The 13,191-nt window shown below is 38.4% G+C and overlaps 1 protein-coding gene across 2 annotated transcripts; it reads left to right on the top strand.

Moving 5' to 3' along the window:
* Positions 1-1,098: 1,098 nt before the first annotated feature.
* On the top strand, positions 1,099-12,924 carry tfcp2 (transcription factor CP2). 2 transcript variants are annotated; one of them, XM_074681689.1, is made up of 16 exons: positions 1,099-1,429; positions 1,727-1,898; positions 2,834-2,985; positions 4,192-4,268; positions 4,366-4,471; positions 4,794-4,900; positions 5,126-5,278; positions 5,366-5,476; positions 6,072-6,160; positions 6,322-6,370; positions 7,763-7,856; positions 9,191-9,281; positions 9,392-9,498; positions 9,796-9,938; positions 10,048-10,099; positions 10,212-12,924. In XM_074681689.1, the coding sequence occupies exons 2-16, from the start codon at positions 1,777-1,779 to the stop codon at positions 10,247-10,249; spliced, it is 1,491 nt and encodes a 496-aa protein (XP_074537790.1). In that variant the 5' UTR covers positions 1,099-1,429; positions 1,727-1,776; the 3' UTR covers positions 10,250-12,924. The 2 variants fall into 2 exon arrangements, with proteins under 2 accessions (XP_074537790.1, XP_074537789.1); XM_074681688.1 differs by having other exon boundaries at positions 6,322-6,388.
* Positions 12,925-13,191: the final 267 nt, after the last annotated feature.

Genomic DNA, 13,191 nt, shown 5'->3' with positions numbered 1-13,191 from the left:
TAATTAATTTTGTTTTTCTGATTAATATTTTTTTATTGGTTTGGTTTTTGTTATAATTATTTCTGTTTTTATGAGTAATTTTTTTTTGTCTGTTTTCAGATTACTTTATTCCTGTTTTTCTGAGTAATTATTTTCCTGAAGTATCGAGCTACTTCGAAATCCCGTGAGAACCTCCAACCTGCAGACGACTCCCGTGGTTGTGTGGTAGCTCCTGTGTCCCCCATGGATCAGAGATCCTGTTTGGGACATATATGCCTTATCCTTAACTTTCTACCGGTCCATACCAGGTCAACAAAGGTAAGGTATTAGCCACACACAGGGTATGATACCCTTGAAATGTTTTCTACTTTATCTTTATATTTTATATAAGCCTATTGTTCAATGTGATACTTAAGGAATAGATGAAGATGTGGCATTAAAAAAATGCATTGCTTCAACATTGGAAAGCCGGTAGAAAGTTAAGGATAAGGCATATATGTGCCGAACAGGATCTCTGATCTGTGCGGGACACAGGAGCCACCACACATCCACGGGAGTCGTCTGCAGGTTGGAGGTTTTCACCAGATTTCGAAGTAGCTCGATACTTCAGGAAAAAAAATTACTCCTTAAAACAGGAGGAAAATATTACCACGTAAAACAGCAGGTTGAGGTTCTCGTGGAATTTCAAAGTAGCTTGATACTTCAGGACAAAATTACTCCGAAAAACAGGAAAAAAGTAATCTGAAAACAGAAAAAAAATTACTCATAAAAACAGAAATCATTATAACAAAAAACAAACCAATAAAAAAAATATTAATCAGAAAAACAAAATTAATTAGCACAAAAAAATTACTCATAAAAACAGAAATAATTATAACAAAAAACAAACCAATAAAAATAATAATAATTAGAAAATCAAAATTAATTACCAGAAAAAAACAAACCGAAGAATAAATTACTTAAAAAAACCTGAATTGTTTTTTTTTTTTCTTCAAGTGAATGCAATACGCTTCTGTAGCTTAGTGCCTCCGTATCAGGCAACCTTTACTAAAATGTGTGTAATTACGACCACAGTCGGTTGGTGGCGGTAGTGAGATTAAGCCTCCTTCGCTATCACTTCCAAAACAACATGAAGAAGAGAAATGTAACGGAAATTACGGCAGCTCCTTTTCCTGGCGAAGCAAGATAAACAAACAAAAGCGAGACATTATTTAACATTTATTCAGGAACCTGCGCAGATTTTATGAGTCTCCGCCTTTAGATATGTCTACGAGGGTCGGTTTGTCGCAGTGAGTTTCTCATAAGTGAAGCTAATTAAGGCTAGCATCCGACTTGATAAGTTAGCTGACAGGCTAGTCCTTGTTAGCTCGACATGTTTGATGTAGTGCTGGAGTGAAGGAGCGCGACATGATGGCATGAGACCGTGAAGAGCTACTCTTCTTATCCAAAGGCAAGTTTTTAAATTGAAAAAAATTTAACTACCTCAAGGAAATTGAAAGGAATTGTTGTATATTGCTTGCATCAAGACAAGTTAGTCGCGTCTTAACAGCGCATCAGTGCACGTTTGCATAAAACGTGAGAGGCTCTACAGTGGCGTGAATAACCTGTAACTGATCCTTAACGAGTCTCTTAACGGCGTCATTTTATCTTGTTTTTGGTCAGTATGACCCAGATTAGAGAGTCAACTTGCTGCTCTAATATTAACCTTATTTGATAAACTTTTTCCCCACTTTCCTCATAAAAATAGTGCGAAGTTATAACCGTTTCTGCACTCCGAAACATCCTCCCATCGTCACCATGGCGTGGGCTCTGAAGTTGCCTCTCACGGATGAAGTGATCGAGTCCGGACTCGTCCAGGACTTTGATGCCAGTCTGTCAGGGATTGGCCAGGAGCTTGGTGCGGGGGCATACAGCATGAGGTACTGAATCATTTACTTCTCATGAGCTATTGGTTTGAGGGCTGCTGTTGACAAAAACATTTACCATGTGCCATATGGTCAGAGACATCTCATTGATGCAGTCTGGGGCTGTTTCAAAGTGATAAAGAAAAATCATCCATGTTTTGTTCCTTAATGGCTATTTAAGAATTTAAACAATAATATGATGACACCCTAAAAACTTCCCTACATTTTCTCATCCAGTCTCTGTGAGCACATCAGTGTGCAGCTTGAGGAAATAATATCTTCACACTTTCGATTTGGGCATGAATGCAATGGGCCTTGCACTGAAAGATAACAGATGGGCAAATTAATCAGCACGTACAGACAAAATGCAAAGCTAAGCCTTGTTTGGTGACGATTAGATGAATCATTAGACAGATTAGTAATAATACACCAGTGTTAATTTATCTCCACCCAGTACTTTGGGTGCTAATTTTCTTTTACAGGATTATAAAGTGGGAACTGTTCATATTTATGATTCTTGAGCTCAGTTAGTTTGTGAAGAACATTATAGGAAATCCATTTAGGATTGCTGACTCAGACTCTGTGCTTTGCTGGAGAAAGATAACTCTTTTGTGCTATTTTCTGATGGTTAAGTGCTCTGGTTAAATGATACTGTGCAGGCTGCTAAGTGCCCACTTGTTCCTAACATTCCTGTGTAGAGAGAAGCAAAGAGCTCCTGGCTGGATACCTTGGTATTTAGAAAGGCTGCCCAGGCTGCCTACATTGTAATAAATACACTGCAAAGCTTACTAAGAAATAAGACACCGCCTTGGTGATGGTGTGGTTTGTTCAAGCAATCTGTAACAGTAATTAAAAAATATTTTTTCCCCATGTTGGATGAAAAGGACAGGTGGGATTGTTTTCCATATCAGTTCACTGACAGTGTTGTGTGTCTAATCTTTGTTCTGCAGTGATGTCCTCGCCCTCCCCATCTTCAAGCAGGAAGAGTCAAACCTACCCCCAGACTCTGAGAACCAGATCCTCCCCTTCCAGTATGTTCTGTGTGCAGCTACCTCACCAGCTGTCAAACTGCATGATGAAACACTCACCTACCTCAACCAAGGTCAGCACCCGGACACAGGAGACTGAAAAGAAATTGATCTATGCTACTTTTATTCTCACGAAGAAGAGAAGTGCAATCTTCACCAACAAGATTTGCTTATTTTTTTCCACAGATGTTGAGTATGCAGTAAACAAGTTTTTGCTTACCTGTAGATTCAAACATGTTTTCCATTCCATTTATTGAAATAAAATAGGGGTGTGAACAATATTCAATAGTCACTGCTAACTATTTACACATTACAACATCCCACCGTGCAGAGACAGGAAGATAGAGATCTGTTTATTGACCATGTAAAGTAGTTGTAGGCGAGTTAGGTGTGGATATTATCTATGTTAGTGTATTCTAGTTTTACCTACGAAGTTTACACTTTATCCCAGTTTTTTTTGTGTATTTTTCAGTAGCATTGCCCGTAAGAATTCTTTGGTGCTGCAGAAGTCTCTGTGTTTTTCTCCAGTTCTGAATCTCACAGTGCTGAAACTGTTAAACTGTCACCTGGCACTTATGCTGTCTTTTGTTATTTTGGATGTTTTTAAGGTGGAAAGGAATTTTTTGTTATTTAATGGCAAATTGCAAACAGGTCACAAATGAGTGAAAGTGAAAATGTGAACAAAATTATTGGAGCTCTGACAGATCTGAAAGTATTGACGTTTTGTTTTGCCTCCAAATCCTGATAATGAAACATCTAGATGGTTGCTCTGAGCAAATACAGATAAAGTGATTCCTCCTGTTTTTATCTGTTTAACTTAAATATTTGGTTTGTGCATATTTTGCAGCAGTTATAGCAGCACATGTCTCTGCAAGTCAAGCCAAATCATTTCCTTTGAATGTTCATCAGATCTGTCCACTTTATTTTGCAACTCATCCAGAATTTGCTGGATGGGGTCCAGTCCATCATTTTTAATGTTCCTAGTTATAAGAAAAATGTCATAAACCTCTTGATAAAGGCTCCATTATATGGTACGTAGATAATTTTAGCTCTATTTTGCTAAGTGTTATGATGATTTGGCCTTCTCCGTACATTTTTAAGATTAGTTTGTCGTCACGTGAACTAATCTACTTCTTCACAACTCCCAAGTCCCCAAGCAGGCATAAACCTGAAAACAAATGAGGTTGTAATTTATATTCAATGTGTCATGATAGGTATGACAACAAAAGTCAGACTTCCTTCGTAATTTTTTTAACCACTGTGTGTTCTTGTCATTTCAGGCCAGTCCTATGAAATAAGAATGCTTGACAATCGAAAGATTGGGGAACTCCCAGAGATCACTGGTAAAATGGTGAAGGTAAGACGCTAAACACAGAAGATTATAGAAAATGACATCAGAGCAAGTTTGAATCTGTTACTTTCACTTCTTTTAATCAACTCTCCCTGAATTTCAGAGCATCATCCGTGTGGTGTTTCATGACCGCCGTCTTCAGTACACAGAGCACCAGCAGCTGGAAGGCTGGCGCTGGAACAGGCCCGGAGATCGGATCCTCGATCTAGGTGAGCACTGCCTGGTCTGCTTTGGAGGTTTTAGTTCTTAAATCCCAGATTGGACAGAATGTAGTCTGCTTATGGTAGATTGATGTTGGGTCTATGGATGATCAATTAAGGATGCTGTCTAGACTTGCTCTTTTGATTGGTTGTTGTGTAAATACTGATTGATATTGCTTTGCCTTGTATGTGTACATTAACCACTGAATGATGAAGTTCAGGACTGTGATTGTTAATCTGAGCTACGTTTACTCGATGATGGTAATGGAGAGCTTGGTGTGTGTTTAAAAAATCATTTAATAACAGCCTGTTTCACGTTGATCCATTGCAGATATCCCCATGTCCGTCGGCATAATCGACCCCAGGGCTAACCCTACTCAGCTTAACACTGTGGAGTTCCTTTGGGACCCATCAAAAAGAACCTCAGTTTTTATCCAGGTAGCATGATGGACAAAACCTTTTATCTTTCATTGTTAATTAGCAGAGGCAATCATCAGTTTTTTGATCTTTGGCGTTATGTAGCTGAGCTTGTTAACATGCAGTTTACTTATTTATTCTGTTTGGCAAACTGAGTTTGCAACCAGTAACAACTAATGCATCAGGTTTGTTTGGAGGATTGTTTTCTCCACAATGACTTTACATTTCTGACCCCTTCTTTTTTAGGTACACTGCATCAGCACAGAATTCACCATGCGTAAGCACGGGGGAGAGAAGGGCGTGCCGTTCCGCATCCAGATCGACACGTTCAAAGGGGACGACAATGACGAATACACAGAACACCTCCACTCAGCCTCCTGCCAGGTTAAAGTCTTCAAGGTGAGTGGACACTTTGATGCCATGCAATGCAAATGTAAACTCCATACGAAGATCCATGTAAATGACTCTCACGTGACCTGTGTTCAGCCTAAAGGTGCGGACAGGAAGCAGAAGACGGACAGGGAGAAAATGGAGAAAAGGGCGCCACAAGAGAAAGAAAAGTACCAGCCTTCCTATGAAACCACAATACTTACAGAGGTTAGGAGAAGTTCATTTATAAAGCTTTACTCCATGGAGCGATTTAAAGTAGTTTAAACATTTGGAGTATTAAATCACTTCATTTTATTTTGTACTTCAGTTATTTGATTTCACTTTTATCTCAGAGAGAAAAATTATCTTAGAAACAAAATTTGTTGTTAAAAAATCTCACTTAAGTGCAGAGCTTGCCCCCAATATCTAAAACGATAAGGATTGGCCAACCACTGAGGTGTTAACAGTGGTGTGATTCGGACTGGAACTTCAGCTAACAATCTTCTTTTTTCTGGTTACACCTTTCAGTTGAATTTTAGATGAACGCTTTATTCTGACAAATGTTGAAACTCCCTGGAGATCAAGGACGTAGACATCTGCTCTTTGGTTGTTTTGCCTGAGCAACAGTCCAAAACAAGCAGTGTTCACTTCTCTGTGATAAAACGAGGGAAAAGCAGGCTTCACTTATCAAGGATGTTTAAAGAAACAATAAACAATTGTTTTTTTTCTGACATTTTTTCTGAATGGTTTTTGAATTCATCAGCCAGCTGAAGCTTCAAGGTAACTTTGATGCTTCAATAACAACGGTCCCTGTTTTTTTCAGTGCTGCCCCTGGCCTGAGGTCACATACGTCAACAATTCTCCGTCTCCTGGTTTCAACAGCACACACAACAGCTTCCCAGTTGCGGAAGGGTACGAATGTTTCCATTTCTCAGCTGTAGCTCAATCTTATCTTGATCTGCTTGAATCTAATTTACCATATAATCCACTTTGATGCTGTTTTGGTGGATTGCTCTTCCTGTTGATTTCTGCTTCGGTTCAAACCTCATTGAGTTTCCTTTTATCCTTTTCAGGAATGGATCACCGAACCACCAGCCCGAGCCTGTCGTTCAGGTAGCAGATGTAAGTGTTCATCACTCTGTAAGTTAACCGCCTTTCTACCTCCTGTTTCACTCAACCACTGCATATTTATACACACAGGTGTTAAGGTGACAACTGCTGGGTGTCAAACCTTTGCTTCCCATGCTTAGGGATGGGAATCGAAAACCGGTTCCTGTTGAGAATCGATAAAAAATGTTACAATCCATCGATATCGTTAGCCTTTGTGCTTAACAATTCCCTTATCAAGTCTTTACATTGTCCTGGAGCCGCTGGGCCTTACGTCGACTAGTCTGCTGCAGCTATCTTAGCTTAGCAGTTCGATAATGTTCCCCAAGAAAACTCTGATTCAGGATTTTCAACTTGAAGTTTTACTGAAGAACTGACTTCATAAAGAAATGTACATTACTCTCTCAGATGATTCATATTCAGTACATTCAAAATGTTATAAATCACCTTATTTACCAAAACAACAAAATAGTGCAAGCTTGATGCTAGCGTAAATGGGAAACTGAATTGATATGCTAGCAATTAGCATACCTCAGTATAACTTCAGCTTCAGAATAGAATTTTTACTTTCATCACAGAAACATATCACATCAACTCTTTGTAAAAAATACTCAGAATTTCAAAAGTCAAAAGCAAACAGGCATTTGAAAGGCTCATGGCTGACTTCATAACTACGGAAAGCTTCCAAACAACTTAAACTACTACTGTAACCACTTTGAGACACTAGATGGCCTACTTGAACAATTAATATATTACAACACAGTACATCAACGTCACATTGTGTGCAATTTTTACCTGTTTCTGTATAATTATGCCCAGAAATATCCAGACGCAGGGACACATTACATTTTATTCACTTGCAGTATAAACTGAATGAAATGTTACTGACACAGAAAAGCTGTAAAGCTACTTTTTGTACCAAGAAAATTCTCAACAGGAATTGATAAGGGAATCAATAAAGAATCAGATCGATAAGCAGATCGATAAGGGCATCTGTATTGACAAAATCTTATTCCCATCCCTACCCATGCTGTCATTTCAAAGCAAAGAAAAGAGCTTAACCTTCCTTGAAATGGGAATGAAAGTATTTAATGATGGCAAATCAGAACTACAGGGTTATCTCACAAAAAAAAAAAAAAAAAAAACAAGATACAGAAATAGTCTTTGCATGACGGGGAAGCAGATAAAATTCTACTCTGGTTGACATTTCTGCTGTACTACCAAAACTTCACATTTTTGTAATGTTTTCAAAAGTAAAGGGTGTTTTGAAGATAACGGCTACCTTCCAAAAAGAGAAATATGAATTCCACTTGAGACTTCAGCAAGCTAACTTTGTGAAACTCATCAGGATTTTACATTTGTTCATTTTTCTGGGCTCTGTATTTCTTGTCTTCCTTGCCTCCTCAGAACTTGTTACCCACAGCTACCCCACAGGATGCACAACAGTGGCTTCTAAGAAACCGCTTCTCGCCCTTTTGTCGGCTCTTCACCAACTTTTCAGGTAAGATCCAGCTATGATGTCATTGGAAAAGCCTAATTGAAACACTCGCGTCTCATGTCTTTGGTGATCTGAAGCACTCAAGGAAGTAAAAAGAGAGATTTCTTTAGAGGGGCTCTCTGTTCCAGCACCTCTCATAGCTCTGTTAACAAAAGTAAAGGCCGAAGCAGCGTGATGAAGACCACGCACAGCCAGAAGTGAAACACCCTTTGTGTAAAGGTTTTACACGATGCTGCAGAAATATGAATCACTGAATTTTCACTGGCACGAAGACTGTAGAGCCGAGCATGAAACGCTGGGTGAGTCAGTGCTAAGATGTGGTGGATGCTTTTCTTATGTTTGATCAAAGGAGAGGCTTTCACAAAGATGGGAAATATGCATCAAGACTACCATCTGTACCTGTTGTTTCAGAATTTTTTATTTTTTGACTGCTTTTCCAGTTTTAATACTTTGCTACTTGAGGAACCAAAGGTTACAGCTTCTTTTTAGACTTTGTCACCTCTGTACTGAGACTTCTCCACATACTGTAAATGTTTTTTTTTTTACTTGTTTTTTTTTTATCATGATTTTTCAGGTCCATGCAATAGATAAAAATACAAATCATACTTCACAATAATCCACCTGTCAATAAACTATTAAATTCAACAGCAAATAAATAAATAAATAAAATAAAATAAATCCCAGACTTGGTAAGCTGTAAAAATGCATGTAAGGACCAATAATGCATTCAGTGAGATATTCATAAAACCCTTTTTTTTAAATACAGCAAAAGTAAAGCAGGAACTTTAAACATACAAAAACATATATAAAATGTTGGGTGAAACCTCAGACACATAAAGCCCTCTAAAGAGGGAATTTAAAATAAAATAAATAAATAAAATAAAATAAATTAAATTAAGTTAAATGAAAAAATAATAAAATAACTAAATAAAATTAAGTTAAATGAAAAAATAATAAAATACATAAATAAAAGTAATTTAAATAAAAAAAATGATAAAATAAAATAAATAAAATAAAAATAAAATAAAAATAAATAAATAAATAATAATAAAATGAAATACATAGATTAATTAAATAAGGACACAAAATATCTACTTTAAACGAATGATGGTCTTATTGGCGTGATATAAATTATCCATCTTTTCAATCTTTCAAAAAAAATCCCTTGTTGCAGTCTCAAAGCAAAGGTAATCCTCTCCATTTTAAAGATATCATAGATAATATCAATCCATTCTTCCACAGTAGGTTTTCCTGGTAGTTTCAGTATTTCTTATACAAATCTCAGATCTGTATTTTGGATTCACACTCTTAATTAAACTCCTGTTTTTGTGCACCAGGGGCCGATCTTTTAAAGCTAACCAGAGAGGATGTCATTCAGATCTGTGGTCCCGCTGATGGTATCAGACTCTTCAATGCACTGAAGGGACGGTGAGTCTTTGTTAAATCTACTTTACGATCTCGTCTACCCTCTACAACAAGAAATACCAAAACCTTTCAGGTCCTTTTTGCTAACTCTAATCTGTGAATACTGTTTGCAGTGTGGTACGCCCGAGGCTGACCATCTATGTTTGCCAGGAGTCTCAGCAGGCTCGAGAGCAGCAGCCCAAACAGGAGAATGGAGAGGCTGCTGCCAACACGTTCTTTGGTGAGGGCTTGTTCGTGGTTCATGGATGTTTGTTGGAAGAAAACGAGTCAGCCTGCTCTGAATTCAGACAGAAATGAAAGGTTTTCCACCAAATCCACATTAAAATCTCAATGAAATTCATCGCTCTCTATCAGAGTACATACCAAAGATTCATAAATTTACTGATATGCAGTCTGTAATGGTTAGGGTTAGGCTCTTTTAAAGTTTATGGGTTGAAGCCGACCGGCCGTGTGCCAAATGCAGTTTGTCAAGTGTCCATATTGCAACAGATTCAATGTCTGTTTTTCTTTCCCGCAGTTTATCACGCAATTTACCTGGAGGAGCTCACAGCTACTGAGCTTACAGAGAAGATCGCTCAGCTCTTCAACATCTCACCCAGACAGATAAACCAGATCTTCAAACAGGGGCCCACAGGTATCCACGTGCTGGTCAGTGATGAGGTAAGATCATGTTTTTCTCTCTGATTACACCTTCAAATCACAGCATCTAGATATTATATCAGCGTTCCTTTTTCTTACTCTAAACATTTTATCGTCTTCTTATCGTCAGATGATTCAGAACTTCCAGGATGAAGTGTGTTTCGTGTTGGACACAATGAAAGGTATTTGAGTGCGATGATGTTTTATCTGTTTCTATATTTAACTTTGACGAGCTTCATCAGTTTATTTATAACACCCCTCCTCACCTGCCATGTTTTCCTTCTCTTTCTCCAGATGACTCAAATGACGGCTACCACATCATCCTGAAGTGAACTCTAATCAGGAGAATAGTTCTCCTCTTGACCCGATCCAGTCAGCCCCTCTAGAGCTTCATACTCCTCTCTGTTCCTGGAAGATGTGGGGATGCCCCGAGACTCCTCCTGAGGCTGCTCGGAGGACTATGAGACTGAAGCACACAGCCCTCTCCTCCCTGAACCTTACTGTCTTACTTTTAAGGAAGTGACTGTTACCGTCGTGACGTAGCAGTGTCCTTCTCGCCCTGCCTCTCTCGCCCTGTGATGGTTGCATTCTCCTCTGTCGCTTATGTTCCATGAAAGAGGTTCGCAGCCCCGCAGCTGCTGTCCCTCTTTATTTGTTAGCTGAGCATCTGGTGTGCCAAGACTCTGCTTCAGAAACAGTTTGGTGTCTGTGTAACAACCAATGGCCAAAAAAGGAAAAACAAAAAGGCGACAGAAATGGAGAGACCTTGATGTTTCACAACTCTCAGCCCTTAATGCAGTATGATTTCTGGTCTTCATGCTTGGTTTCCTTATCAGGACCCACTCTTGATAGTCTGACAGAAACACGGCATAGCCATTACAATCACACCGTCACACAAAAAAAACTGCAAGAGGAATCAGACGCAGACGCACGTAGGACAAAAAGGGAAAGTGTTCGAGTCCAGCTGTTGTCTGTAAAATCTGATTCCTTATAAAATCTGAAAATGTGAGTTTTTGGCTGGTTTGAGCTGTTACCTAAAAGAAAACAAACAAAAAAACTTTTTTATATGACTCCCAAACACTGTTTGGTTGCTGTAGTTAGTGTAGAACCATAGACCGAGTCAAAGAAGTGGATTTAGCGTCCGGATCAGCAGTTAGGATGCCGTCATCTTGTAATTTTACAATTCAGAAGTGACCTCATGCAGACAGAAGGATGGTTGTCAGTGCTACAACTCCATCCTGATGGACAGATCAGTGTGGAAGTTATCTTTTATTTATGATTACAAAATGAAATGTAGGATTTGTGTCTGGATTGTCTGTATGGGAAGTGTTCTGGTTTCTGTTTATACGTTTGTTGTATTGACCAATCATGTAACAGCAAAAGAAACAGTCTGATGGAGAGCAAAAGCAGGCAGTCTGCCAGTATGATATCCCAGTTTATCCGCTGTTAAACTGTTCACAATTTGATTGATGATGTCTGTACAAGTGCAGCTAACAAGTGGTTTTAGATTACAGAATTAAGTGCATTTCTTTTAAGTTACTTTTTTTTAAAAATCAAGATTAGATTTCCCATCTGGCTTGAATATGTCAGAAATAACTGACCTCTATCTAACAAGCAAGCAAAAATATTTCTTTTGTTTTCCCTTTTTTTTTCTTAAACGTACCTTAATAAAATTGAGACTTACTAATTGTGAATCCACCAGGGAATCACTAAAAAACAGTTTCTATATCGACCCATACCAGTGAGGAAATCCACAGTGAAGCCTCTGTGTAACTTACTGTTTACAGTGAAACTGAGACCTACCAGTGACAGAAGAATCTCACACTCCAGGGGATGTAACAAACCAAGATACGGGAGTGTTTACTTTCATTGTCACTTCTGAAGTTGCTGATTGGGCTGTAAACAGCGCTGCTAGGGATGCATTGGTGCGACTTTTTGAGTCCTGATTCTAATACCGATACCTGAGCTTTGGTATCGTCTGATACAGAGACCTAAATTTAAAATCTCTTTTGCATAGTATGAGGATGAGATGGAGAATTATGGTTTGGCAACTTAAGCCCTATGATTTGATCCTCACCCTTCAATACCTGATCTAACCTTTTCAGTCTACGCAAGACCAGTATTTGATTGGTACATCCCTAAATGCTGCGTGGGAAAAGGAAGTCTTGGCTGCCAAATATTCAGTCATTGCTCCTAGACACATTTTATTGAGAGACACGAGCTGATGGGTTCTTGGATTTCTGTAGCCATGCTCCAAAACATGTTTTTAGATGTTTATTTCAGTTAAATACTCTGATAACTTTCAAAATGATGGTTAAGCTTTGATATGTTTTAAAGCTAGAAACTTGATTGAGTAAATTTTTCTTAAAGTAGAAAAAAAGGAAGTCGTAGGCTTAGGTATTTGGTTTTATTTTTGCCTCCTGCTGGCTTTTAGTAGGAATGCAGGTTAAATCCCTGAATTTGCTTCTTGTCTGACAGCTATATCCACTTCTTTGGTCCTCTCTATGTGTAGTGCGCGTACTGGCCTTTGTGGTTACAAATTTTTAACGATTATGAAAACACTGTCTATGTGAGTGATCACTGTCTCAACACCAGCAAGTTCTCCCTGGTCCATGTGCTTCCTGAATCTGTCCGCTTATTCAGCATTTCATTCTGTTTTTCAACATTACGTGTAAATAGAGCTTTACTTTAACTCAATTCCCAGTTGAACTTTGCGTTACCCTTGCAGTTTTTACATCATCCTTTGCATCTTTTACGTCTCCTTATTCTTTCTGGATGTCACCACTTCATACTACTAATACATGTAATGTGCTGTTAGGCGCACCAGAGCTGCATGTAAACAGATGTGGTTAGCCTGTGTTGTGTCCTTGTACGACTGAGCTTGAAAAGTATCCATCTTAACTCAATCTGATCAGCATTATTAAAATATGTACACATGTACTGTCCACAATCAGGTGTTTGTCTGGCTCCTGCAGTGTTTACAAGAATAAATTTGTTTTTTTGAACAGTAACCTTAATAGAAATAGTGATATATTCATTTTGTACCCTTGTCTTTGTAGAGGCTTTTTACAGACATGCACAGTCATTTAGTTGCTATGGTAACACTTCTCTTTGAGAAGAGACAGGTAATGACGTCATAATCTTTAAATTAGGAGTGACTAAAGGTGCTGGTGTACATTAAGTACCATCTGTGCCGTAATAACGTGAGATTATGCTCAATTCTTTCTGCAAAGAATGAACAAAGGAGCAAAAAAATGGACGCAAGACTACATTT

Source organism: Halichoeres trimaculatus, unplaced genomic scaffold (genome assembly GCF_033239565.1).
Source record: "Halichoeres trimaculatus isolate MK-OKI-2021-1 unplaced genomic scaffold, fHalTri1.1 fHalTri1_scaffold_11, whole genome shotgun sequence".
Taxonomy (NCBI): Eukaryota; Metazoa; Chordata; class Actinopteri; order Labriformes; family Labridae; genus Halichoeres; species Halichoeres trimaculatus.
This window is presented reverse-complemented; position numbering and strand designations above follow the sequence as displayed.